Here is a 26,714-nt window from a genome sequence, read left to right on the forward strand (position 1 = left end):
GCTTAAAGAAAATGGAATAAATTTGCAAATGAAATATAAATAAATGAAAGACATGGAAGCCGACAGATCCCCAACTCTTAGCTGTTCTTCAACTGGGCCAAACAAACGAGAATCTGGACATCACCGACTTGATGCTGGCTTTCTTCTTCGACTCCATTGCTTGGACCTTAAAAATTCTTGTGATTTTTGTATTCAAAGTTAGAAGAAATCAGGACCATTCTCGTTGATTTTCCAGGTTAGGTCAATGGGTCCGCCAATTACCAACCAATCTTCAGCAAAGATCAAATTTTTTATTTTTTATTTTCATCTTCTTCTTGGGAAAGCGATCTGGATTTGACATGAGTTAATTTTCTTTTTTGGAAAGGATTAAATCGGTGGGAGGGAGATTTATCCCAAATCTGCTTCCAGTGCTTCGGAATTCTGCTGCTGGATCTTACTTCACTTCACTTTACTTCTACTCAATCAATCGTTGCTCCATTTCTACTCCAGGTATTCTGATTTCAGTTGAGCTCATCATTCGATGCTTGTGGGTAATTTGAAGTCAGTTTTTTTAATCTCTGTGGGAAATCAAGAATGAAATTATGGCTATCGCAAAATTTGGGCGGCAAGTAAAGCGTTCGTATCATTCATACGGGTTTTGTGTGAAATTGTCGTCGGCTGTAGCTTTGGGTCTCTGTTTTGTATTAGTATGGTCTGTATTTTCGAAGTTTTCCGTGACTTCACAAAGGGAAACTTTCGATGATATTTCTGAGCCAGTATCTGCATCAAATTGGAAGCCCTCTGATTCCCAAGCTCGTGCTGACAAAATTGGATTGGGAAAGGAGCACCAAGATGATGGCCATGGATTGGATGAAAAAAACAACAAAATTGCCAATAGTACTGTGCCATTGGAAGCTGAGCAGAGGCCAAAACATTCCAAAGAAAATGATGATGGAGCTTCAAAAATGTCTACAAGGACTGATGTAAAGGGAAATCAAGAAATCAAGGGATCCGAGGCCGAAGAGGTGATAAAGGATAAAGGGGATGATGAAGGGAACGATGATAAAGAAGCCGAAGATGTTGATAATGAAGGCAATGCAAATGAGGATACCGAAGGAAATGCTGATTTGATTGATACTGAAGTGGATCAGGAGAGTGTTGATGAAGATAATGAAGGTTCACAGAATGTTAAAAAGAATAAGAAGAACTTGGTTCCATTATTCGATCCAAAAGCACAATATACTTGGAAATTATGCAACACAAGAAGCAAGCATAACTACATACCTTGCATTGACATGGAAATTACTTCAAAAAGGTTTCGGAGTCATCGGCATAGGGAGAGAATTTGCCCTAAATCATCTGTTATGTGTCTCGTTCCCCTTCCCCAAGATGGTTACGGAGATCCAGTGCACTGGCCAGATAGTAAGACCAAGGTATGGTCGATACATGGTTTTATCTCATAAATGTATTCATACATATATTGTATGCTAATTGACGGCGCCTTTGTAGATTTTATACAAAAATGTGGCACATTCAAAACTAGCTGCATATATTAAGACACAAGATTGGTTGATAGAATCGGGAGAGTATCTCACGTTCCCACAAGATCAATCTGTCTTCAAGGGTGGAACTCAGCACTACCTCGAATCTATAGAAGAGGTGAGTTATTGTAAAATTCAGTCACATTATTTGTTGAATTTGATTTAATGAATTTGGTAGAAGATAACTCTGTTTCATACTGTACATGTAAACCTTAGAGAGCCACACTATTTTGAGTTTCATTCTTTCAACCACGGAGCTTTGTATATCTGATATGTGTAAATTCAATGGCCTGTAGATGGCACCCGACATTGAATGGGGAAAGAACATTCATGTTGTTCTAGATATGGGATGTAAAGATTCAAGCTTTGTGTCGACTCTACTCGAAAAAGATGTGTTTGCTGTTACACTTGGCCTAAAAGATGACCTTGTGGACCTAGCACAAGTTGCCCTCGAGCGTGGTTTCCCCGCACTTGTTAGCCCTTTCGCGACTAGGAGGCTTCCATTTCCAAGTGGAGTATTTGATGCAATTCACTGTAGTGAATGTGGTATCTCTTGGCATCAAAATGGTCGGCGCCATCATCCTTCTCTTCATGATCATATTCATTTCTGTATTTTCACTGAGTTTGCTTATGCTCAGGAGGATATTAATTTTATTGATTTCAGATGGTAAGCTTATCATTGAGATGAATCGGATACTGAGGCCGGGAGGGTATTTCATTTTATCGACCAAGCGTAGTAGCCTTGAAGCTGAAGAAGGTTTGCTCCTTAATTTCCATTAACTTTCAGCTTAACATCCCTTTTTATTTTGTGACTTCTATGATTTTTTCCTTTTCTTCAGCTTTGTCGAAACTGACATCATCGATCTGTTGGAACATCCTGGCTGATAAAACCGATGAGGTCAGTGACATAGATGTCAAGATATATCAAAAGCCACAAGAGAATCAGATATACCAGCTCCGTAGGAAGAAAACACCACCGATATGTAAGGAAAATGAAAATCCAGATGCTGCCTGGTGAGGACTACAATCAAGTGTTTCAGTTGCAGCATCAGTATGAATTGATTCAATCTGCTCATAATTTCAGGCACACTCCAATAAAGACTTGCCTGCACAAAATTCCTGAAGCCATCGAACAGCGAGGGACTGAGTGGCCGGCAGAATGGCCTAAGAGGCTTCATACGTTTCCTGAATGGATGAACGACAGAGAGAAATTGGTTGCTGACAGTGAACACTGGAAAGCTATTGTAAGCAAGTCTTACTTGATAGGAATGGGGATCGACTGGTCAAGCATCCGGAATGTAATGGACATGAAAGCCATAAATGGAGGGTGAGCTACTAGAATTATGATCATAATATAATTCCACAACTCTATCTGCATCTTTAATCGAAGTTGCTAATGTTTTATTGTTGAAATGCTGTTAAGATTCGCTGCTGCACTTTCAGACCAGAAAGTTTGGGTGATGAATGTTGTCCCTGTACATGCCCCGGATACACTTCCAATACTTTTTGAGCGGGGGCTTGCCGGCGTTTATCATGACTGGTGTGAATCTTTTGGTTCATATCCAAGATCTTATGACCTTCTGCACGCAGATCATCTCTTCTCGAGGCTCAAGAACAGGTGTGTGAGAGAGACTTAAAATAACACTCTCTACACTTCCATATCCTTTACTAACAAGCATTTTTCATTCAGATGCAAGCAGGCAATTGTAATTGTTGTTGAGATGGATCGCCTACTAAGGCCCGGTGGCTGGGCAATTATACGCGATAAAGTAGAGATCCTAAATCCTATAGAAGACATTCTGAGAAGCCTACACTGGGAGATTCGAATGACTTTTGCACAAGACAAGGAAGGCATCCTCTGTGCCCGAAAGACCATGTGGCGGCCCTGATAGGCTTCCTTACACCGGCGCTGCGCATACGATCAATTTTGCATTCATTGTGAAAGGGTGAGTCTTGTTCTTTCATTGTAATGTTTCTCCACATTTTATTACTAACTTGAGAATCACTTGTTGGTAATATTATTCATCAAAGGGTGGACTGAAATTGATTAATGTATAGCAAATATGTTTTAATGTAATCTGGTTTTGTTTTCTCTTCTCACATGTTCATTTTGATATCATCAAAGGTAAATGTTAGGGTGGGAATATTCAGCTAAAGCTAAATCTTGTCCCAAAAATCAACAACTACATTTAAAACTTTATTAGGCTTCTCTGAAATCCATTCACCATTTTTGTTAGGTCTATTGTTCAAATGGAACTTTTAATTATCTCTAAACCAATCAGCAAACAAAAACACACACAAAAGTGTACAATGTCCTTATCTTATCCCTATCACTAGGCTAGCAACTTCTTATATATTACTATTAATATAATAATAATTTTGTTGGGGAAGTTGGGAGCAATCATTGATTTCAACCCCTTCAAGCCACATGAATAGAAATAGTATGAATTATATACACTTGACCAAAAACAGGGGAAATTGCACACCACAGTCCAACAAATAACAAGAAAAAAAGAAAAAAAAAAAAAGGTATGAATCAACCAGAACCATAACAGCATTACAAGAGCTACATCAGATTCATTCATCATATGATGGATCTTTCTTGATTCTCAGCTGCTCTTTCTGGGCTTCCCTTTCTTCCTTGCTCTGCTCTTCCTCTGCTGCTTCTTTGGTGATTCCTTTTGTTGTTCTTCTTCTTCTTTTATTGAGTTTGATGATGTCCCCACCACTTCTTTTATTTCCTCCAGTCTTTTTTCCTTGTCCCCCTTTTCTTCTTCTTCTTCTTCACTAATTTTTGCTTTCTTGGAAGCTCTAGTCCCTTCAAATTCCTGTGCTGTCTGCTGTTGTTTATCCTCCTTTTCCACATCCTTGTCCACAACTTTCCTTGGCCTCCCTCTTTTTCTTGGAGTCTGTGGCCCTGCTGCTGCTGCTGCTGCTGCTGATGATTCTGATATTGCAACTGATACCTCCTTTGTCTTCTTCAATCCCTTCTTCTTCCCCATCATCTATGATTATTCTAATAATTCATTTCCCCATCTATGAAGCTAAGTGCATTCAATAGCAAGAAAACTCCCAAAAGATTCGAACCTCCAATAAACACTGCAGGAACACATCCAAACTACATGAAAAAAAAAAAAAAAAGTCCTTGAAACACTAGCGCTAACCCAACAATCCTTACTGTGTTAATGAAACATCTAAAGCTTTTTTTCACATACCCAAAGAAAAATCATCAAACATGGGCAATAACAAATAGAAAAACAATCATTATTTAACCTCAGCTCAATAGAATCAAGAACAAAAACAACAGATTGATGTGAACCAACAAGCATAAGCTTTATTCCCTTTTCCTAACTCTATTTTCTCAGAAACACTTCATCCATGTATTCACAATAAATATTTCAGCTGAATGTTTACAGCAGAGAAAAAGACAGCTAAGGGGTGAGAGGAGGGGGGAGAGAAAGAAACTGGAATGAAGCCTGAAAGAGAGTGATAAAGATGAGGATGATGAAACATAAAAAATAAAATGAACCAGATAAAATAAACAAAGATATATAAAATATATGTGTGTGTGGCTGAGTTTCCATGTAACCATGGTTAAAAGACATACTACAAGCAATGAATTTGTGTTTGTGTGATCAATATATATTATATTATATGTATATGCATAATTTACATGGTATGTAGTGGTATAATATTGAAAAAGTGGTCAAAGCAAGGGCCCTGAGAGATTATGATCATGGATTGTAATTTCTTACTAGTTCGTGTACGTGTGGTGAGGTTTTATGAATGGTGAATGTGGGGTATGGATTTTTTAGCCCAATTCTGACCACTTCTCTCTCTCATCTCCTTCTCTGCTGCTCCTTTTCCTGAGTGTTTTGTTTGCAGCTTAATTCAGTTTCAATTCATAATAGCCTTCACTTCTTTACAAACTTGTATTATAAATTATCCAAGAATCACAATCTTATACTCCATCCTTTCTAATTTGTTTAACACTATTATTTTTATTTTGAGATATCTCAATATTTGCAATTTTATACTTTTCATTTTTTTCCTCTCTTTTACACTTGTCATACAAATTTTAAAATCACTGCAACCAAAAGAAAAACAAAAATATAATGGACGATATATATATATATATATGTATACATATTAAAAAATTATACCATTTATTAATAATATTCTTTAAAGAATATTATATTAAAGACATAATTTCTAAAAAATATTATATTAAATACTTGAATCTAAAAATTCATAGTACATAGACGAAGCCTAAATCTGGATTAAACTTTTGAATTATGCCTCAACTTTAATCTAAAATAACTTTTGCTGGATATCATATTCTAGAATCAAATTGGGCTAGATTGGATTTTGTGTAATAAATAATATGCACACATAAAGGATATTATTCAGACGATATTGTTTGAATAAATTATACACCTAGAAACTATTACAATCAAGTATATAAGACAAGTTTGAAATAATTTAGTAACATGTCATGATATTTCTTTGTATTTATCACTTTAAATTGATGTGGTGCAATTAGACTCACGAGTTTATTCATTATATAGAGAAATTTAAAAAAAAAAAAAAGTAAAATAAATGAGCAGAATTGGCATCAAATTTGCGTCTCAAAGCAATGCATCAAACAATTTAAAAATATTAATTTATAATAACTCTCTCAATCAACAAATGGGATTTTTATTTGTGAAATTTGTGGCCACATGTAACTAAAAACGCCAACCAGCCGTTTTTCATAAATTTGAGTATTCCTAAAGTCGTGTGACCAAAACATCATCGAACGCGCCGACCCACCTCGGATAAGGCCAGGCCTACGCTCATCAAAAGCGACACCCGGGTGCTCAACTCCCTGATAGGTTAGACTTAAACCAAACACCCTCAGACCTTAGTTACGGAAGGAGCTAGCTCCCGGGACCGTTCAAGAATAATCTGATCCACATCCACTAACCCAGGTCACTTCGTTTATGGAGGTCAAGAAGTAAAACCCATTGTTTGGGGCTTTGCTTTCACTTTCATGGGCAAGCATCAAGCATCCTTCGTTCTTGAATCTTGATTGATTGATTTAATTAATTAATTGATTGATTAATCGATCCGTGCACAAAGCATATGCCCTAATCCTCTGTCCCTGTTTTGTCTGGGAACAGTCCAATAATAATAAAAGGTTCAAAGGTGCAGCTAGATTTTTAGTTGGCTGGTGACGTAAATTTAAAACCCGAATCTGGAATTTTCTTCAGCGTTTCCATCGCTAATGAGCTGCTGAAGACAGAGACACGAACAGGGGAGCGGTTTCTTTGTTTTGTATCTACGCTCAATTGTGGACATAAACTCCGAGTAAAGAGGTCGCTGTATTTGATTTTGGGCCACAAGAAATTCTTGTGGGGAGAGCTTAAAATCCTTTACAGCTGTGTTGCTTTTATCGAAAAATTCCTATTTTGCTTGACGGGATTAACTGAAGGCGGTTGATGCACAAGTTCTTGGTAAGTCAGATAATCGATGAATTTTCTGGCTTTTCTTTCCCCCCCTTTCTCTCTCTCCACTCTTTTGGGTGTTGCTCATAGTTGATTCTTGATATGAGTTTTCTTTGATACTCTTGCAGAGTTATCGGTTTGTGTAATTTATTTTTATTGCATGATTGAAGCTTTGTGCTACTGAAGAAATATTCTTTGCTAACAATCTTATTATGCTCATAGTTTAGTGGGTGGGGAAAATCTTGTAGATTTGATGTGATTTTGACAAGTTGGGTTGGTAAAATAAATCCCTCATTTGGAACTAATTCCTTGGGTTTGAAAGAGGACATGGTGGTTCTGATCTGCTCTACTCTGTCCTTTTCTTGCAATTTGGCAACTGTTTCTCACGGGGATTCAATAGTTTGGGATTAATTCTTCAACAAGACTAGTGAGAAGTGGGTGGATTTTAGTTATTGCTTGCTTTTGTATAGTTCTTGTGTACAGTAATTGAACTAGGGCTTGAAGCATGTTTATCACTCTGCTCATTTCTTCATGGAATTTGATGGAATTCACCGTAATGTTTGGTCTGATTAGGTTTCCTCATCTTTTGTTGATCTGATTGGCTCATGCCGATGAAGGAATTCGGTGCAAAATAAGGTGAAGAGGATGGGGAACTCTTATGAATTTTATAACAATGGTGATGTGGCTGATCCAAGCCTACAAATCATAAGGCATCCTGCATACCAATCTTCTGGCAGGTTTTCGTTGCTTTGGTTCGATGTAAGAGTGTTCTATGTTAGAATCAGCAATTTCATGGTTGATGATTCGACCCCACAATTCCTCACCATCAACCACATCCCTTTGAGCCCCGACACAATTCTTGAGGTCAATGGAGTGAGGTGTTCGATGGATTCAGAAGGAATCTCTTGCACCCTTCGACGCGATAGGGTTGATAAGAAATCGGAAGAGGCTACTTTTGTCAGCACGGACAGTGTAAGATTATCAGGCAGCGTGAAATTTGAGGTATTTGATAAAGAGGACCTTGTCATCTCCGGGGACTTGGAAATGTCCAATGCCAATGGATGCGTGGGAGAGCCGTATAATACAAGCAGGAGATGGAGTATGAATTGTGAATCTGTGATTAATGCTGGTACGGGATTTCTAAAAGGGAAACAAATTGGAGGTGCCGAGTCTTCATCGCCTACACTTGAAGTTTATGTAGCAGGTTCCTTCTCCGGAACTCCGGTAATATTGACAAAGACGTTGCAACTTACTCACAGGAGAAAGCTTAGAAAAGGCATGCTGAATTCTATTCCCGAGTATGATGCTTCAGAAATGCATGAAGATGGTTTATCCAGGCATGACCTACAGGTAATGTATTCGGTATTTGAGTTATCTTTAGTTCCCAATCAAAGTTGAATTGGTTTCTGGTTAATATTATTATAGGATGCTGTCTTTATGAATCGATGCATAGGCTTAAAACTGAATATGACTTTCTAAATAAGTTTAAAGCTGAATTTTTTTTGCAAATTTAATAAAATCATAGCTATCGTATAACCATCTTCAGCTGGAGATAATCCATACAATATCTGAAAAGGAAGTTTTGGCGTAGCTTATAATATGTGCTGAGCTTCTCGAACCAACCTAAGATTACTTAGTCGAAATAAAAGTTAGTAAATGATCACCTCTAAAGTAAAATTATCAAAGTAAGGATGGCTGGAACAGATTATGGGCATCAAACATGTTCAGTTCATCTTATCCTTCCACGTTTCACCAGTGGTTTGGCAGCTTCCTATGTTGAGACATGTTTCACTGCAACATAAGGTTTTAGCTGTGATTGATCTTATGTTAAGGAATCTTATCTTGTAGATGTCGATGTCCTGAGCATGCCGAGGGGTATGGGGTGGCACATGTTTTAACGTGATGGGCTAATAATTTCCACGGGTTTTGTCTTGTAATATCCTTATCCTGCTTGCAATAGATTAGACATACACAGCCATGCTCATAGAATAGAAACAAGGTACATTAGATTGCAACTGTGGGGCTCACTGTGCCTTTTTGGCCCTCATCAAGAAACATTTGGTGGCCAAGCAACCCATTGTCACTACACGATAGTTTGCACCATAATTCGGGTTTATATAAAATTTCGAGGTAGTTTGTTGAGATCATATTGTCTGGCTAATGTAACTTTGTTTGAATGTAGCCGCATACAAATACTTTTAAAATCTTGATGCTGAATATCGTACTACTAGATTTCGAACTCTTGAAAATCCTAAACCTGCGTTCAAATACATTGTTTGTCACGATCTTTTCAGGTTGCAGAATACAGAAACTATAAATCGGAAAGTGAGGAGGACTATGATAATCTGTACTGGAGACAAACACAATATATGGATAGCGAGGAAGACGGGGAGCTTTCATGGTTCAATGCTGGGGTCAGAGTTGGTGTCGGGATTGGTCTTGGTGTTTGCTTGGGAGTCGGAATTGGAGTGGGCTTATTGGTCCGCACTTACCACACTACCACCCGAATCTTCAAGAGGCGCTGGTGAACCTATCATCGCTGTATAATCATCTGTTGTTCGGTTTGGATCCGTACTTCTCTTCGGTGTGTAAAATGAGTTGATTGCTGTTTGTTTACATTCTATCCTATCTGTTGAAGAGAAGAGAAGAGAAGAGAAGAGATGCAGCAGCAACAGCAGCCCATCATTTCCTGTGTAACTTGTTTATTTATTGCCTGTTTCTTTGATTTGGGAGAGTTTTGAATTTCTGTATATAGTTTTCTTTTTTCTTTTTTTTTTTCAAGAAGATCGAGTTCATAGGAAATAGCTGCATTTAGTGTAGATGTCTTTTTGACTGTCTCCTCTGTGTCATGGCATTGTTTTATCTGATCTTTTGAATACAAGTGTGTTTTATTTGCTGTGGATACATACACACATCAAGTAATGATGATTAAATCCAAAGAATCCTCATGTTTAAATTTGATCAAACACTGATCCAAGAACTTCCTTTTTGAAGGAAAGGTTCACCATTTTCAGCAAGAAGAGTACAAATATGCTGCAGCCAATATAGTCTAGAAAGCTTCTAAACTAAACTCGATAAAATGGTACAGTAACAGGCTAGAGCTCGGGAGGCACCTTGGGACATTGTTGCCTGTCGAAACCCCAGAATTTAGCAGTCTTGATATCGTCTAATGCCATAAGCCTAGAGAACTCCTCATGGTCGTAATGCAGAGTAGCTTTGCCTCCAAACTCGGTCGGGAGATTGTCCACATCAAAATATGAGCTCATGAGTTCCACACTATCCTTATTCTTTGGGTACACAAATTTCACTTTCTGGATGGTTTTGGGATCCATAAAGTACTTGACAATCTGCAAACAAACACGTTTTAGTAGATTGAAAGATTGCGATTGCTTGGCAAGTTATGTATTACACGGATTGGAAGAAATATGATGCAGAGAGACTATGAAACTCACCTTCCAAAAAGCTTCGAATATGCGTGGGGGGCTGTAGAGAAATGCTACAGCCAGTCTCTCTGGGTAATGATTTTGTAATATGTTGATGGTATCCCGTGCAGCTTTGATGGGAACACTACAGCTTAAAGACCAGCCAGTGAAATCTATCAACCATACCATTTCTTCCTGTCCATCTGGTAGATTGAGTATGGCATTCTCAAATAGATATACCAGATGTTTGATCTGGTTATCTACTGATGTTGTATTCTGGTTAGCATAAAGTAAATGTCACACTCTTGCCCCAAAGTGAATATATCTGAGAGATCAATATTAGAAACGAAAAGGCGCAACAGAAAAGCTTATACCTGCACTCCTGGTCTAAGTATAAGAACAGTTCTACCATGACGATCACGAAAATTTGCTCTGAATAGTTTCCCTGTCTCACCTTCAGCAGCAACTTCATGCTACAGTAAGGATCAATTTGAAAGCTATATCAATTCAAAGAAAACAGATGAATTTGGAAGGTGCAATGCATGTAGAAACAACCAACAACAGGCCAATTGCAAATGTCTTTGAACATATTATATCACCAGCCATACTCATCATACCCAACGGATTTCTTCAGGTTTATAGCTGGATCTCCATTTGAGTGTTTCCTCCAACATCTTCTTTGATTTTTCTACATTCCAGCTACGAGCTTCTAAATATCTTTTCAAACAAGCTTCAGTGCAGTATTGCAGACTCCGGCCAGACAATTGTCCAAGAGAAGCTTTAAGCTCTTCAATCTGCAAAATAATTATTTTCAGCTCATCTTCATTTACTTAATAGATGAACTATCCGACAATAACATAGGTCAGATTTAGGAACCAGCCAATCTATCATTACCTTGTGCTCAGCATGCTCATCTTCATGAGAGGAACTAATCTTACGAAGAAACATGGTATTGTCTAATAATCGAGCTTACCTATCATCAAAAGACATAACTGGATGTTACTGCCTGATAAACAATAGATCATTAAAATGGCCACACCATTTTTCGAATTTGCTGCAGGTATATGTACACAATGCTACCAATTCAAAGCTATGTTTAGATCTCATACTTGAAAGAAGATCAAGCGTAAGATCACATCAAAATATAAAAGCAGCTGACAAAGAAAAATAAATCAATAGCTCGTGATCCATCCGAATTTGGTTTACCCCCAATTCTCATTTCCAAAGAATGCCACGAAATTCTGGAGATGCAAAAGCTGAATTTCAATCCTAACCCAGTCGGAATGTCACTTCGTCCGTCTCGATCAATCAAGATCCAGAATCCAACAAACTAAATCGAAACAGATACATGACACGCAAACCCTAGCCGAGTAAGCGTAAAAAACAAATCACAATTCACAACCCCCATGAAAAAGTCGTACGCAATTGAAACATAAACCCCAGATTACAGGCGCACAAAAAGCACAGTAACGTGAAACAAACACAAACCACGCCACGGAGAAAACAAGACACTCGCTCGGGAACTTCACCTCAACGAGAAAAACGGCGACGGTAACTTCTCCAGGCAGACCAAAAACGCCTCTTTTTTTCTCGGCCCCCAGCGCGCGTACTCAGTGCATACGAGCATCCACTACTTGATAAACTGTCAATATAGAACATTCACTTCACATAAATGCGCGGATCGCATACGCCGATACGTACAGGTACAGCGACACCACATCACTGCAATGCAACGAAATCTGGTGGGTAACATGTGCGAATCGATTCAAGATACACGACGTCGACGAATGTGGGGGTGGGGTGGGCGGGGATATCTAAAACGACAGCTATACCAAATTCGCAAAGTCACAGTCAAATTCTAGCCTTTGGATTCGATCTTTTGTTGAAGAATACAGATCAGCCTTCTTGAATGGATAAATAAGTGAGCCGAGACTCCCGGATCTACTCACATACATATCACTTTTATTTTATTTTTTAAAATATATTAAAAAAAAAAATTGTCTTTATTGAAATAAGAATATAATTGAAAATTCATTAAATTTTGGCAAACTTAAGAGCACACACGATGACGAAATGAAAATTGGATTAAAGAACTATTCCCAATCCTTCAATACTCTCAATCCCTCTCCCTGATAAGTTTACTTGAATATGGAGATTTATTATTTTAATATTAAAAAAAAAATGAATATTATAAATTTTTTATTAAAATAAAAAATTTTAATTTTAATTCAAAATAGAATAGAATGAAAAAAATATATATATCTTTTATATTATAAGATTTGTAAAATGTAGATCAAAGAACACACATAAAAGAAAAAAGAAGACATATTTTCACGTGGAAATTGGGTTTGAAGTTAAAAAATAATAAAAATTTTAATTAAAATAATTATTTGATATAGTATAATCAAATTAAATATAAAATTAATTATTAATAGATGTATTTCTGTTATATTTTGAAGTTTGAATATTTTAGATGTATGATATAAAAAATTGTACAAATAAAGGAATTAATATATTTTGAGATGAGAGTTTGACTTTTTTTTAATATAATTAGAATATTTGTGCTTGTTTATATTTTTCTAATTTAAGATATTTTTTATATATATAATGTATAAAATTATATTAATAATAGAAAAAATAAATCATTTTTTTTTTTGTGAAAATATAAAATTCAGATCAAATGATATATGATATTAATGTATAATTATTTTTTCAAAAGTTTAAAATAGATACAAAATGGATATTTTAAAGTAAAGCAAAAAAAATGATATATATATATGTATATTAAAAATTATGATCAATAAAATTTTAATTGCATAAACAAACCCTTTGATTCCTTGAGTTTTTTTAAATTCTTGATGGTTGTTAATTGTTATAAAAAAATGTTGGGTATGTTTGTACTATGAAATAGTTTGAATAAATTTTTGTTTTATATAAAATATGGTATAAATAATATAAGAATAATAAATATATATAATATATTATTTTATTTTTTTTTAAAGTTGTGTACTATTATTTTTTAAAAAGGATCACACCCGTTCACTTCCATAACTATTCTAATAACTAAAATTTGTGTTTTATCCCACTATTTTTTCTTTTCCAACATGCTTCTTATAAGTATTATAAAAAGAAAAAATAAAGTCATATATTTAAACAAGATATATATGACATCCACTCAAGAAAATATTTTTTTATAATGAAATTTGTAAAAATGTAGGTCACATTTCCACAAGAAATGTTAGGACTACAAAATAACAAATAAAAAAAATTGTTGAGATTTCCGTTTGCGAATATATGAATAATGACTTAATTTCTTTAACAGCTCAAATTTTTAGATAAAACGATCGTTAGCATTCGAAATGGTATCAAAGCCTAGATTAGATTTCAATATACCTCCACTTTAGCATCCAGTCAGAAAATGAAGTAAAATAATTATTTGATATAAGTAGAATAAAATGTCAATATAATATTTTAATTATAAATTAATATTAATATAATATAAAAACAAAAAATAATAAATTTTGATTTAATATTTTTTAAAAGAAAAAAAAATATATGCAATGAAAACAAACCTTTCGAAATTCAGCTTGTAAATTCCAAGCTTATATTTGTTCATGAAATACTTTTCCATTGTATAATTAATTATTTTAAATGCAGTGTTTAAACTTTTTTTGCCTTTAATTAAATAATATATATATTTGTTAAATTTTGGCAAATTATCTAACTTAATTTATAGTCAAAAAGCAAAAAATGCGAAGCGGAAGTTTTAAAAATTTCAAGACTATATACAAAAATGATAGCAAAATAGCCAAGAGTGAGAATTATACAACCTTTAATGTTTGGATATTGGCATAGCTAACCAGACCTTCGTTCCAAAAAGCCAACATTCCTCATACAGAGAGGAGTTTGCGTACAAAACAAAAGACTCTTAACTTAACGATACAATACGGCCTTAGACAGCCATATTTCGGAGACCGTCGGTCAGATGAACTCCAGCAGAGCAGATCACGCGTAGGAAGCAACAGCCATATCTCTAATGTGGATCGACTTTGGTGTGAAGTATGAAATGGCTGATGCTAACTGCCTTTACAGAATAACCATCATCATCTCAACGTTACCATCAGCAATTTGGCTCGGGCCAAGTCGAAGCCCTAAGGGCAACAGATGGTTGAGACTTGAGAACTATCTCGAAACCCTAGCAACAGAGAGTTGGAAGTTTGGAACTATCTCGAAACCCCACGTGCAACGGATATTATTTTTTGGATATAATGTTAAAATTTAAAATAATACATCGAAGCCGTCTTAGCTCAGCCGGTAGAGCGCATGGCTTTTAACCATGTGGTCGTGGGTTCGATTCCCACAGACGGCGGCGGTAAATTTAAAAATTAATTTTTCTTGTTTAATTTAATTTTGCTTTTGTGATCTCATTTCTCACAATCGAACATAATCTGCTGTTTGCCCAGTAATCTCTACACAAACAGCTCACCAAAATGCATACAGAAACATCTGAATCAAGATTCAAGAACCAAACGAGTTTGCGCTAATATAGCCCAAGGAACTTAGCCATTTGCCAACAGAATGTTTACCAAACCCATCCAACATATTAACCCTAGATTCAAATGCCTGTGGATCCAAACCCTCCAGATCCCCTGGCAGTTGAATCTAGATCATCAACCTCGGTTACCTCAGGTGTCTCGATTTTCTCGAGGATCAATTGAGCGATCCTGTCGCCGACCTTCACTTCAAAGTCCACATCCGAATGGTTGAACAGAATCACCCCAATTTGGCCCCTGTAATCCGCGTCGATCACCCCTGCCCCCACGTCAATTGAGTGCTTCAAAGTCAATCCGGATCGAGGCGCTGCCAATTTCGAGACGAACACATAGGCGTGAAATTGATAAACCCTAATCCCCAAATAAATGAGATCGGGGAATTGAAGATGGAGAGAAACAGAAGAAATTTACCAACACGAGCGTAAGTTCCTTCGGGAATGGCGATGCTTAGATCAGTCGGTATCAGGATTTTGCCTCTAGCAGGCACTGTGGTCTCCGTCGCGCTGTCCAGAAGAATATGAAGCGAAAAATCACGGCATATCGACGGCAGAAGAAAACCTATCCATGGCTGGAAAAACGATAAATACCTGGAGAGATCGTAGCCTGCTGAAAGTGGAGATCCCCTCGAAGGCAGAGTGGCTTTCTCAGATAGCTTCTTCACCCTCAGAAACGAGGCGTGTTCGTGCGGTTTCTTCTCAGGAACACCATTGTGGTGTAGCTTCCGTACTTTTGTTGATGGTTCGCTGGTCTCGGAACTATGAGCTTGATTTTCAGCCGATTGTGCCATTTTCAGTTTGAGAACGCGGAACGGACGATGCGAACTTGCAGAAACCCTCGGTTGTGTAGGGTTTGGGCCCCGAGGGAAGCATTTGGTGGGGAAATATAAAGATGCGACCGCCATTGACAGCGAGCTAGGGTGAAAATGGCGCCAAGGATTCCCGCCATTTACATTCTTATACGAAACTGAGAATAAAAATCCTCCTACAAATCCATTATTCTTTAGATATGGCAAAAAGACCTGGGTATACGTGAGACTCAACGAGGATTAACTTATTTATATTATATCTAATTATTCTGATATCATGTCAGGTCAGCTATGGATCGTATGGTATGGTGTACCTTTGTCGGGTTTGGGTCATGTCTCGACGAAGCTGTTAAACAAATAGAGTCGTTCATGAACTTAGTTCAATTTAATTTGATTTGACTTTCATTTGCGAATTTTAACTAGCCAAATCAAATAATACAAATAGACTCGCTTGATTAACAAACGAGGTCGAACGCACGGTCACAAATATTTGTAAAATAATATATTTATTATTAATATTATATATATAATTATAATTTATAAACAACAAAATATTAATTTAAAATAAATAAATGAAATAATTTTAATTTTTTATAAATCGAACGGACTTAATTAAGCCGAACACGAATACGAGTTTAAACAATACAAATTCTTTAACGAGTCGAACTCGAAAGCTTAACGAACAAACACGAACACTTACTTCGCTCGACTAGTCAACAACTCTAGATTTCGAGTCTATGGGTGAATTTTATACCAATTCGATTAATATATTAATAATATACTTTGTCTGTACCAATCCGAAATAAACAGTTGAGATTTTGTAGTCGATTCAAAATAATAGTATTGTATCGAAGTGATAAAAGAAATTGACATTTTTATTTTTGACTTTGTTAAAAATTAATTGCATATAGAATGATATGTTTGTAATGCATATAAAAATTAATAGCACATTAATATTAGAAAAAAAAAATCACTTTTTGTCACAATATAATTAAAATCTATCAATTTTGGTCGTAATATAAAAAACTCATCAATTTTAGTTATATTATAAACAATTTTAATCAATTTTGGTTCCATTATAAATAATTTCAATCAATTTTAAAGGTAGAACCACAATTGATTGAAATTATTTATAATTAAACTAAAATTGATTGAAATTATTTATAATGAGACTAAAATTGATTATTGGGATCAAAAGTGATTTTTTCCTTAATATTAATAATAATATTTTTATTAGAGATACTTAATTGAAATGTTACAATTTCTTTAAATTGTACTATCTACTTAACATAATAAATATCATTTCAATTTACAATATATTACACAAATGTAATTACTTTTATATTACAACTACTAATAAGAGTATTTTTATTTGTTTTACTATAATCTAATATAATACTAATATTAAAAAATCTACCAAAAAAATAAACCCTATCGTTCCAAGAGAATATTAAGTTTTATTTATTTATTTATTATTATATTTTAATAAAATATATAAATTTTAATAATAATTTTTATTTTTTTATATATAAAATAATAAAAAAATAGTAATATAGAAAATCTACCATACGTCGAGAGCAGCGGTGCACTGCGCCTCCCGCACGCACATCCAGCCACGTACCCGTGGGCCCCAATACGATATCCACTCAATACTGGAATATTGGGGCATAAGCGTCATTTCAAGGAGACTGTGAACCGCACGACACGGCTCACGCGCGTGGAAGCAAACCGTCTCCACAGGAAAAAAATAAAAAAAAGGCAAAGAATAATAATAATAATATCGCAAGGGTTAAAGCTAACGTGAGCCGGAGGGCGACGCATCCTTAACCTGCACCACATCACAGACCTTTGGGTATCTGATATATTGCCCTTTGCCCTACATTTCGCCTCCCCCGCCTTTGGCTATTCCGCGCACCTTGAAGCAGTCGATCGAAAGTGTTTTCTCTCTCTAGCTCGCTATTCGCAATTTGCCGGCTCCTTCTTCGATCATCAATGGCCGACAACACCGTCTTTGATTCTCGCCCTAATCTGATATCGAAAGGTTTATCTATCCATCGCATTGGTGTATTTGGGATATTCGTTTCTTGTTTCTTTTGGATTGATTTCTGCTGTTGTGAAAAACCCTAAAATCGAACCTTCGCTTCTTCTTCTTCTTCTTCTTGTATTTTAGGGTTTTATTTTCTCTGTATCTGGAGCTTTTATCTCTGCTTTTATTAGTGTGACCGCCATGGCAATCGCTCTTTCTTTTGCGGCGTTTATGCGAAGTTCCCGAAAAAAAATCCAATGCAGGGGTAGCAGTTGAATCTACGACTATGTGGTTTTTGCGATGAAGTATCGAGTGTAGTTTTCCAGTGAAGGAAGCTTAAATAGACGAGTCGGTGTACTAAATTCGATTATGAAATTTCTAAATCTCGTTAACAATCTATATATGTCGGAAATATGTTTTGGAGTGTTGTGAATTACAGTATCTGCAATATAAGAGATTTATTCTCAGGTTTAATGGTAGACATTCATTTTGACATTGATGAAAGCTTCTTGTTTCAAGCTATCTAGTCGGGAACTCTTGTCTTTCACCTAACTTTGCTAGCCTGTTAAGGTTTTCCAGTTATATTAAAATTCAAAATGCCAAGGGTTTTGGCCTCTTTGTTGGTTATTGTCTCTGACTCTCCGTGCTTATTTGATCCTTGCCTTACAATATTCGGATAGTAATCTCTTGATATGATGTGCTTTGGTACTGTTGTTGATGTTAAGCTACAAGCATGCTGGCGGGAACTGTGGACATAACAAGACTTTTGCATATTTTTCCTAAGTGTCCAAATGTTGCATTTTCTTTGTTGCAACAAAAATATCTTCCATTGGTCTCATAGAACAATGACACTTGGGATTTGTTCTTCTTTGGATGGGTTGGAGGAGTGGGTTTGTTTTAGCTCTTTGTATACTAAATTTTCTTGCACTTATAGGTTAATTGTTGACTGATAGCACATTTTTGAGTGAATTGCAGATTTTACTTTCTTTTATTTTTTTAAAAAAATTATATATTTAAAAGCTCTGGTTCAATGTTTAACCCATTCTTAAGTATTAAACTTCTCATATATTTTTTTAAATATGTTTCAAAGATATCGATTTGAGGCTTCATCCACCTAGTACTTTCTGTCTGTGTGTGTATTGTATGCTTCCACATGTTTGTAATTAAGTCTGGATATACACTTTAGGAAACACCCCCCCTCTCTTTTTGGTACTAGTTTTTATTATCATGTAATATCGCAAATTTCCAGTAGTGTGGATCTAGTTATTTTATTTGTATTAGTATTATATTTGTGTATATGCTTATCATTTATGGGTGGTGGTTTGCTTGATAACACTTTTCTTTTTACAATTCCCTCAAAAGTTTTATTAATATATATATTTTTTTTATCCTTTTTCTAAATTGTGCAGATGTGCCAGGATCTGATAATTCCATTCCGCTCTCACCTCAGTGGCTTTTGACCAAACAAGTGGAAAATAAGTCTGGGGTAGTTGCTGGGGTTTGTTATGCTATACTTTGTTCTATGCTTGATGATTTATTTTGCTCCACTGACATGTGAAGTGAGATGATGGGGAGGATGCTGAGAAAGAAGGTTTTGCTCATTCTTCATTTTAGTGACTTCATTTTTGGTGCAGGACAACCATTTCAATCCACTTCCAGGTCATGCTAACCATCCTCTTACTACAAAAGTAACTGGAACAGGAGATGATTTGGCTGGAAACCATAAGAAGAAAGATGTTTTTCGTCCTTCTGTGCTGGATATTGAATCTGGTCGCCGTGCCTTCTGGCGTGATGAAGAAAGGGACACTAATGCCCCTGTCCGTAGGGACAGATGGAGAGAGGGGGAGAGGGAGCACAGCGACAATCACAGGGTGGATCGCAAGGTTGAGCCTTCTGGGAGACATCAAGGGGAAGTGCGCCGTGCCCCAGTAGAGCGGTGGACTGATTCAGGGAACAGAGACAATAACGATCAACGCCGTGAAAGCAAATGGAATACAAGGTGGGGGCCTGATGACAAGGAAATTGATGGAGGGCAGAAGTGGATGGACTCCAAGAAAGAAGATGATGTTCTTGATAAAGGGTCCTCTCAACTTTCTGAGCATGGAAAGGATGAAAGGGATGGAGATCATTATCGACCATGGAGATCTTACTCGTCCTACAGTCGTGGTAGGGCAGATGCACACCAACCACCATTGGCCCCAAACAAACATGTTCCTACATTTTCACTTGGCCGGGGACGTACTGAAAACCCTGCTCCTAACTTTTCCCTTGGAAGGGGAAGGACTAATTCTGGTGGAAGTTTGTCTACCCATAACTCCTCTAATTTGCAGCCTCATGGATCTCTATTAGAAAAAGGTGAAAGTGGGGATGGTGGGCCTTATTCTTTAAGCTATAGCCGGGCAAAGCTGATTAATATATACAGGACAACTGATGTGATAAGTCATGGGAAATATTTAGAAGGTGGTGTTCAAGTACCTTCACTAACACAAGATGAATTTATTGAACCACTGGCCTGTTCTGAGCCTTCCCCAGAGGAGTTGGTAATGCATTTATTTTACTATTTTGAGATTTGATAGTTAAGATGGTTATTATAGCTGGCTGTGTTATTCTGTTTTAGGTTGTTCTGAAGGGAATTGACAATGGAGAAATCATTAGCAGCGGTGCTCCACAGGTTAGTAAAGATGGCTCTGCTGGCCGAACCACTGGTGGCTTTATGCAGTCGAGACGGAACAGACTTGGTAATGTATTTTTATTTTTTGCATGGAATGTTACGTATGCAACTTGGTATTATTTCTGCTAACTTGGCTAGTTTATGGTGATGAACATGCTTGTTCTTCGGTTTTTCATTTTCAATTGTTTCAAGCAGATTCGAAAGATGATCTTCCCATGTATGACAACAAACATGAAGCATCAAACAACACTGAGGGTTATTTCAATTATTCCGAAGGCCTGTCCCATGAAAAGCAGCCCTACCATCGACCTGGCACTAAAGCTGAGCCAACACAGGAATATCAGACTCTTTCTAATAACAAGTTGACTGCTGGAGGTACTCATTGATTTCATTATGTTTGTGTGGATGTTGACTACACAGGATCACTGCATATGAGGTGGAAAGCTGTGGAAAATAGTTTGTTAGAAGTACTGCAATCTGTTTTTTTCACCTTTTTTGTACGGATGCAAATATTATTGAATAAAATCCAAGATAGATATGCTAGCTAAATTTGTATTTGGTCTCGTTTCCTCTTGGCCCTCCTTCGTTCTGGTGTAGTGGGTTGTTAATTTGATAAAATAATTAATAGTCTGCATTCTTTAGCTTTATCCTTTGTTATTTGATTGCCAGCTTATATTGTGTTTTTTGTTTTGTTGGCTTATGCAATATAATCATGTGTTCAGCATTGCGAGGGGATGCTGCTATTCAAAGGAAGAATGAGGATGTTACAGCTGCTAGGGAATCCAGTGCACCAGAAAAATCTTCTGTCCTTCGTGCCGGTTCATGGAGATCCTCATCATTTGCAGAACACACACGTGCTACTACTGATTGGCGGGAGACATCAACAGATGTTCAGAATAATTATAAGAATGTCTGGGGATCTGGCTTGATGGCTTCGCCTAACACTAAATTAGGAGGACCCAAGTGGCAGGTTAGTGATGATCTGATTATGAGACGACAGCAATCTATTCCAATTGATAGGGAGATGGAATCACTTAAGCTGTCTCAGACACCTCCGGAAGACCTAATTCTTCTCTATAAAGATCCCCAAGGTGAAATTCAAGGGCCCTTCTCAGGGAGTGATATCATGACATGGTTTGAGTCTGGATATTTTGGCTTAGAACTGCAAGTACGTTTGGCAAGTGCACCAGCTGACTCCCCCTTCTCCTTACTTGGAGATATGATGCCCCATTTACGTGCCAAGGCTCGTCCACCTCCTGGATTTACTGCACCAAAGGCAAACGAAATCCAGGACATGTCTGGTAGATTAAACTTCAGCAGTTTTGGAAAGCTTCATGGCATTTCAAGCGAGGCTGAGGTGTTAAAAAATGATCCAAGATACAGGCATGGTTCTACGACAGATGCTGAAAATAGGTTTTTGGAATCATTGATGGCTGGTGGTATGACTAATATGCCCCATGAGAAGTTTACTCTTTCAGAAGGTTTGTCTCTTCTGTTTTAATTCACAATAAAGTATTTTTTCTTTCTTTTCCCTGTCTTTTTATTTTTTGAGGGTCTTATGATATTGTGGCCTTTATAATATAAGCATGCTATTATCTTACAGGTTTGCAGGCTCAAGGTGGTGATAATACTTTTGCCTACCCTTCGATTGGATCCAACAGTGGAGATGACCCTTATTTATTGGCCCAGAAGTTAACTCTAGAGAGGCAGAGATCTCTACCAAATCCTTATGCCCTTTGGCCTGGAAAAAATGTTGTTTCTGTTGATGCAAAGGCGGATGTTGTGAATGAGGCATCACTGGCGCACTCAAAGCTGCTAGGATCTCTTACTGACTCTGCTCTGGCCCAGCATCATTCTCTGAGTGTGGATTCAATACCTAATCTCCAAGGTTTATCTGATCCTACTGCCTCCAAGGTTGGTCGCTTGAATTTACCCATTCAGCAGGGGTTGGGTCAACTTCAGGATAAGTTGGACATTCATAACATGCAAAACTTTGCTTCACAATCTGGAATGGGAATGCAGCAGCAGATGCTACCACCACAGAGTCCTTCAGTAACTAATCTATTAGGCCAAATGGACAATCCTTCCAATATTTTAACTCCAGAAAAGCTCATTCCATCTGCTATTGCTCAAGATCCACAGGTACTGAATCTGTTGCAACAGCAGTACTTATTGCAATTGCAATCCCAGGCCCCTGTTGCAGCACAGCAGCTCTCAGTTCTGGATAAGCTCCTGTTGCTTAAGCAGCAGCAAAAACAAGAACAGCAGCAGCAGCTATTACTCCAGCAGCAGCAATTGCTTTCACAAGTGCTGGCTGAGCATCATCACAACCAACAGCTGGGTGAGGCATCATTTTCTCAATTGCAAACTGGTGGTTTTCCCACAGGGAATATTAATCTTGATCAACCCCATTATCAAAGCCCGAATGAGTTTCGTGTTGGCTCACAGTCCCAAGCTCTCAGTGACAACACAAAGGCTGGTGATATTCTTTTGCCTCCTGGTGATTCTCAGGAATTCAGCTTAAAAGCTGGTTCAGGCGCTTCAATGCTGCTACCTCATCAATATTTTCCGGAAATTGCTCGTAATCAGAACTTGAATGTGACTCTTCCGGAGCAAATTATTGAGCAACATGAGAGTTTTAGCACAGAAGCTGGTGTGGATTTGTCATCAAATTTAGAGAAGGATAGTAATTATGGTTCACAACAAATGCCAAGTCATGGTGTATCTGTTAATGTGCCAACCCCTGACACTAGAAGCATAGCAATCACTGAACATATGAAAAAATCAAATTCGCTGCAGAAATTGGAAGCTGACCTTGGAAATGTGGGACCTGTTCAAGAAAAGATAGAGCCCTTGGTAGAGAAACCATTGAGAGAACTTGATGACGCACGAGATGGAGAAGAACATCACATTGTTGATTCACCTGTGACCAAAGATGTGAAAATTCCTGAATCAAGGGAAGTTAAAAAAATGTCAGAAAAGAAATCAAAGAAGCAGAAGGCTTCAAAGGTTTCTAATGACACAGCAAGGGGAGTTTCTAAGTCACAACTCTCGAAGGCATCAGAAATTGATGAAACAAGCTCTGGCAATGCCAAGTTGCAGACATTTTCTTCAGAGAAGGAGAAAAGTAAGGCCAATAAAGTTACTGATGATATTAGTTCTTTGACAAATCAAACTTCATTGCCTTCCCTTGTTCATGATGGTCATGTGGAAATTGAGGCAAAGGCACCGCCTGCGCAAGTTGCCCAAGTTTCACAGCTGAAAACAGACGCAAATGTTGGACGCGTATGGAATCCCGCCCCTGGTTTTAAGCCCAAATCATTACTGGAAATCCAGCAGGAAGAGCAGAGGAGAGCACGAGAAGAGATGGAAGCCTCTGCTGTCTCCACATCTGTGAGGTCCATGAGCAGCTCAACACCTTGGGCAGGTGTGTTTGCGAATGCAGAGAATAAGGCATCCAATGAAATTCGACAGGATGCTGCTGGCCTAGAGTTGAAAGTTTCCAAAGATAATTTGTCAATTCTGAAGAACAAGAAGAGCCAAGAAGATCTATTTTGGGATACTGATGTTTCCAAGTGTGGTGACCAAGTAGTGGACATTTCTGATGGTGTATCTGTAGCTCCTTTAAGCTCATCTTTGACTTCCCAAATTGATTCAGCTGCTGATGGTGAGTTTATTAGTGCTAAAGATGCTAAGAAGAGCCGCAAAAAGTCTGCCAAGGCTAAAAGTACAGGAGCCAAAGCTGCTCCTTCAGTTCCTGATGTGTCTATTGGATCTAGCTCTACAGATAAGTTAAAACATGCTCGCCAGCAGCAGCAGCAAGATGATGTCTTACCTGCTAGACCATCTGGCCCTTCCTTGGGGGATTTTGTCCCCTGGAAGGGAGAGTCTGCAAGTCCTCCCGCTGCTGCTTGGTCCATGGATTCTGGGAAACACAATAAACCAGCTTCATTGCGAGACATTCTTAAGGAGCAAGAAAAACGGGAGTCTTCATTGCTGATGCCAACTCCAAAGCCTTCAGTGAATCAAACTACACGTGGAACTGGTCCACACTCCTCATCTCCTGCAAAGGCGACAACAACCTTACCTGCCAACTCACAAGCTTCCACTCAATCAAAACATAAAGTTGAAGACGATCTTTTCTGGGGCCCAATTGAGCAACCAAAGCCTGAGGGCAATAAGTATGGCTCTTTTCTTTTGTTCTATATATATATTTTTTCCTTGCCCTTGACTGTGGCTTCAGAAATTCACTGTGTATTGAAAATTCTAAGTATGTTTGTGGCATTCTTCATCTAGGCAATACATCCCATTATGCCTTTGGTGTTTTTTATTGCTACTGCTATGAATTGGTGATAGAGTAGTTGAATAGTTTCTATCGCCAGATATTTGTAGGTATATGTGTGAGAGGATTGGGGTAGTGTTCTTGTTATATGCTTGTTGTCTCAGATATGAGTGGCTTTTCTTACTGTTGCCTGGGGTAACCTTTGCATTTGTTATTGTGGCAATTGTGAATTTGCTTTGGTCTGTTAAATGAGCTTCTAGGGAAGTAGCAGTATAACTTTTATTGTTGTTTTTTCGCACTCTTTGGTTGCTTTTTTGATTTAATGGAAAGAAAGAATTGTCTTTATTATGAATATGCTCTTCTATTTCTGCAGGTCAGGATTTCCTCAACTTGGATCACAGGGCAGCTGGGGAAGCAAAAGCGGCACTGCAAAAGGTACTCTTGGAGGGTCACTGAATCGGCAGAAGACTTCTGGTGTCAAGTCTGCAGATTACTCTCTTCCTGTTTCAGCTACCTCTGCTCAGTCATCCCAGAAAGAGAAAAAATCGGCCATAACGAAGAGTTCAGGTGAAATATTTTGGTTTTTATACTTGGAATACCACAACATGTATGCACTAAACCAAACATTGGGGGACATGCTAAAGAGGAGACTTGAGCGATGCTACATTGACTTATTTTTTGAATTGTTGCAGAGGCTATAGACTTCAGAGTGTGGTGTGAGAGTGAGTCCAACAGACTTCTTGGCTCTAAAGGTATTTTGTTGACCTTAGTGGTGTTACTAATTCAAGGTTGAAGTTCCCATAATTGGGCCTACAGTTATTGATACTCAAATTTATCTGAGCATGTGTTCTCTTTGTAGATACAAGCATCTTGGAATATTGTTTAAAGATATCAAGATCTGAGGCAGAGACACTCCTGGTAGAGAATCTTGGTTCCTTAGACCCTAACCGTGAGTTCATCGACAAGTTTCTGAATTACAAAGACTTTTTGCCTGCGGATGTTCTTGAAATTGCATTCAAGGATCGGAATGATCGAAAGGCCACAGCCTTGGGGATGGGAGATATGACTTCCGATCATGCAGATGCTGGTATCTCTGACCTTGCAGGCGCTGCTAGCGACAGTGCTACTAAAGGGGGGAAAAAGAAAGGGAAAAAAGGAAAGAAAGTGAGCCCATCAATTCTGGGATTCAATGTGGTTAGCAACCGCATCATGATGGGAGAGATTCAGACACTTGACGACTAAGCAGGTAATAGATGAACTGTAAATACAAGACTGTAAATGTTTTTGAGGCGGCCAGCTAGGATCTTCAACTCCTCTCTATAGAGAAGTCCCAGTAACCAGTATACCTGCTCAAGCAATTTTGTGAAGTTGTCTCCGACTGTAGGTTGGTTATAATTTATTTCAATAGTTCGGAGATTGAATCTGCTCTTGCCTTGGGGCTTAATCTATACTTCCCCATGACATATCATCAATTGATACCCTTTTCATCCAAGATTTTGAAAGTTGTTTCAGTTTTTCATGAAATGAAACCCTGGGATGGACATATTATAGAGCCAGTTCATAATCTGAAAGAGTTCTGTTGGTATTTCTTGAATTAGGGTTGTTATATGCTATTTTGTGGCAATTTGAAAAAATACTAGTCCTAGTGGGGCACAATATAATTGCATATATGCATGTGCTGTGGTGGTAGAGTAATGTGACATCTTCAGCCACTGTGACTGCCCTGGGAGTGTCAAAATATACCTGACAAAGTTTGTGGCGTGTACATAAAGCATCAAGAATTTCATGGGTAAAGTTAGAAACTTTTTATGCCTCAGTTGTTGTCATAGATTCCAACTGGTACCAATTTTATTTTTGTATGTTTTTCTTTGGAAGAGCATAGCTGGTCCAACTGGATATGCACAAACTTTTAGCTTTATAGAAAAGTTTCCCTATCTATTTATTGAGCT

The 26,714-nt window shown here is 37.6% G+C and overlaps 6 protein-coding genes and 1 non-coding gene across 12 annotated transcripts; 4 read left to right on the forward strand and 3 right to left on the reverse strand.

The window, feature by feature from the left end:
- Positions 1-85: 85 nt before the first annotated feature.
- On the forward strand, positions 86-3,622 carry LOC127246600 (probable methyltransferase PMT28). 3 transcript variants are annotated; one of them, XM_051268056.1, is made up of 10 exons: positions 86-235; positions 365-489; positions 573-1,412; positions 1,489-1,638; positions 1,817-2,087; positions 2,185-2,277; positions 2,360-2,534; positions 2,605-2,847; positions 2,944-3,138; positions 3,211-3,622. In XM_051268056.1, exons 3-10 carry the CDS (start codon positions 582-584, stop codon positions 3,407-3,409), a joined length of 2,157 nt encoding a protein of 718 aa, XP_051124013.1. In that variant the 5' UTR covers positions 86-235; positions 365-489; positions 573-581; the 3' UTR covers positions 3,410-3,622. The 3 variants fall into 3 exon arrangements, with proteins under 3 accessions (XP_051124013.1, XP_051124014.1, XP_051124015.1); XM_051268057.1 differs by having other exon boundaries at positions 88-235; positions 757-1,412; XM_051268058.1 differs by lacking the exon at positions 86-235 and having other exon boundaries at positions 354-489.
- Positions 3,623-3,949: 327 nt separating this feature from the next.
- Positions 3,950-5,142, reverse strand: LOC127246605 (uncharacterized). Its single transcript, XM_051268065.1, has one exon. It carries the CDS (start codon positions 4,523-4,525, stop codon positions 4,130-4,132), a length of 396 nt encoding a protein of 131 aa, XP_051124022.1. The 5' UTR covers positions 4,526-5,142; the 3' UTR covers positions 3,950-4,129.
- Positions 5,143-6,511: 1,369 nt separating this feature from the next.
- LOC127246380 (uncharacterized protein At1g01500) lies at positions 6,512-9,910 on the forward strand. Of its 2 annotated transcripts, XM_051267704.1 has the most exons (3): positions 6,512-7,015; positions 7,580-8,356; positions 9,301-9,910. In XM_051267704.1, the coding sequence occupies exons 2-3, from the start codon at positions 7,652-7,654 to the stop codon at positions 9,532-9,534; spliced, it is 939 nt and encodes a 312-aa protein (XP_051123661.1). In that variant the 5' UTR covers positions 6,512-7,015; positions 7,580-7,651; the 3' UTR covers positions 9,535-9,910. The 2 variants fall into 2 exon arrangements, with proteins under 2 accessions (XP_051123661.1, XP_051123662.1); XM_051267705.1 differs by lacking the exon at positions 6,512-7,015 and having other exon boundaries at positions 7,041-8,356.
- On the reverse strand, positions 9,762-12,105 carry LOC127246382 (uncharacterized). 2 transcript variants are annotated; one of them, XM_051267706.1, is made up of 6 exons: positions 11,958-12,105; positions 11,323-11,401; positions 11,046-11,222; positions 10,803-10,901; positions 10,459-10,704; positions 9,762-10,353 (listed from the first exon to the last, which is right to left on the reverse strand). In XM_051267706.1, the coding sequence occupies exons 2-6, from the start codon at positions 11,374-11,376 to the stop codon at positions 10,102-10,104; spliced, it is 828 nt and encodes a 275-aa protein (XP_051123663.1). In that variant the 5' UTR covers positions 11,377-11,401; positions 11,958-12,105; the 3' UTR covers positions 9,762-10,101. The 2 variants fall into 2 exon arrangements, with proteins under 2 accessions (XP_051123663.1, XP_051123664.1); XM_051267707.1 differs by lacking the exon at positions 11,958-12,105 and adding an exon at positions 11,635-11,951.
- Positions 12,106-14,373: 2,268 nt separating this feature from the next.
- Positions 14,374-16,012, reverse strand: LOC127246383 (deoxyuridine 5'-triphosphate nucleotidohydrolase-like). The gene is made up of 3 exons (XM_051267708.1): positions 15,569-16,012; positions 15,393-15,484; positions 14,374-15,288 (listed from the first exon to the last, which is right to left on the reverse strand). The coding sequence occupies exons 1-3, from the start codon at positions 15,880-15,882 to the stop codon at positions 15,044-15,046; spliced, it is 651 nt and encodes a 216-aa protein (XP_051123665.1). The 5' UTR covers positions 15,883-16,012; the 3' UTR covers positions 14,374-15,043.
- On the forward strand, positions 14,725-14,797 carry TRNAK-UUU (transfer RNA lysine (anticodon UUU)). The gene has a single exon. It is a non-coding gene; the product is annotated as a tRNA-Lys (tRNA).
- A 1,642-nt stretch (positions 16,013-17,654) lies between the features above and the next one.
- Positions 17,655-26,707, forward strand: LOC127246507 (protein ESSENTIAL FOR POTEXVIRUS ACCUMULATION 1-like). Of its 2 annotated transcripts, none has more exons than XM_051267938.1 (10): positions 17,655-17,827; positions 19,222-19,310; positions 19,447-20,352; positions 20,430-20,550; positions 20,679-20,858; positions 21,206-21,964; positions 22,087-24,664; positions 25,139-25,332; positions 25,458-25,517; positions 25,625-26,707. In XM_051267938.1, exons 1-10 carry the CDS (start codon positions 17,779-17,781, stop codon positions 26,005-26,007), a joined length of 5,319 nt encoding a protein of 1,772 aa, XP_051123895.1. In that variant the 5' UTR covers positions 17,655-17,778; the 3' UTR covers positions 26,008-26,707. The 2 variants fall into 2 exon arrangements, with proteins under 2 accessions (XP_051123895.1, XP_051123896.1); XM_051267939.1 differs by having other exon boundaries at positions 19,222-19,298.
- The last annotated feature ends 7 nt before the right edge of the window (positions 26,708-26,714 follow it).

This window comes from Andrographis paniculata, unplaced genomic scaffold, assembly GCF_009805555.1.
Source record: "Andrographis paniculata isolate CXL003 unplaced genomic scaffold, ASM980555v1 Contig30END, whole genome shotgun sequence".
In the NCBI taxonomy this organism is placed as follows: Eukaryota; Viridiplantae; Streptophyta; class Magnoliopsida; order Lamiales; family Acanthaceae; genus Andrographis; species Andrographis paniculata.

Bases quoted from the DNA above. Each gene is read 5' to 3' on its own strand.
- LOC127246600 (XM_051268056.1), top strand. From the start codon at position 582: ATGGCTATCGCAAAATTTGGGCGGCAAGTAAAGCGTTCGTATCATTCA. The intron at 1,639-1,816 runs GTGAGTTATTGT...AATGGCCTGTAG, and splicing joins ACCTCGAATCTATAGAAGAG to ATGGCACCCGACATTGAATG. The intron at 2,278-2,359 runs GTTTGCTCCTTA...CCTTTTCTTCAG, and splicing joins TAGCCTTGAAGCTGAAGAAG to CTTTGTCGAAACTGACATCA.
- LOC127246605 (XM_051268065.1), bottom strand. From the start codon at position 4,525: ATGATGGGGAAGAAGAAGGGATTGAAGAAGACAAAGGAGGTATCAGTT.
- LOC127246380 (XM_051267704.1), top strand. From the start codon at position 7,652: ATGGGGAACTCTTATGAATTTTATAACAATGGTGATGTGGCTGATCCA. The intron at 8,357-9,300 runs GTAATGTATTCG...CGATCTTTTCAG, and splicing joins TATCCAGGCATGACCTACAG to GTTGCAGAATACAGAAACTA.
- LOC127246382 (XM_051267706.1), bottom strand. From the start codon at position 11,376: ATGTTTCTTCGTAAGATTAGTTCCTCTCATGAAGATGAGCATGCTGAG. The intron at 11,223-11,322 runs GTAATGATAGAT...ATTATTTTGCAG, and splicing joins ATGAGCATGCTGAGCACAAG to ATTGAAGAGCTTAAAGCTTC. The intron at 10,705-10,802 runs GTATAAGCTTTT...TATGCTAACCAG, and splicing joins TACTTAGACCAGGAGTGCAG to AATACAACATCAGTAGATAA.
- LOC127246383 (XM_051267708.1), bottom strand. From the start codon at position 15,882: ATGGCGGTCGCATCTTTATATTTCCCCACCAAATGCTTCCCTCGGGGC. The intron at 15,485-15,568 runs GTATTTATCGTT...TCTTCTGGACAG, and splicing joins GCAGGCTACGATCTCTCCAG to CGCGACGGAGACCACAGTGC. The intron at 15,289-15,392 runs GTAAATTTCTTC...CGAAATTGGCAG, and splicing joins AGGAACTTACGCTCGTGTTG to CGCCTCGATCCGGATTGACT.
- LOC127246507 (XM_051267938.1), top strand. From the start codon at position 17,779: ATGGCCGACAACACCGTCTTTGATTCTCGCCCTAATCTGATATCGAAA. The intron at 19,311-19,446 runs GTTTGTTATGCT...TTTTTGGTGCAG, and splicing joins AGTCTGGGGTAGTTGCTGGG to GACAACCATTTCAATCCACT. The intron at 21,965-22,086 runs GTTTGTCTCTTC...ATTATCTTACAG, and splicing joins GAAGTTTACTCTTTCAGAAG to GTTTGCAGGCTCAAGGTGGT.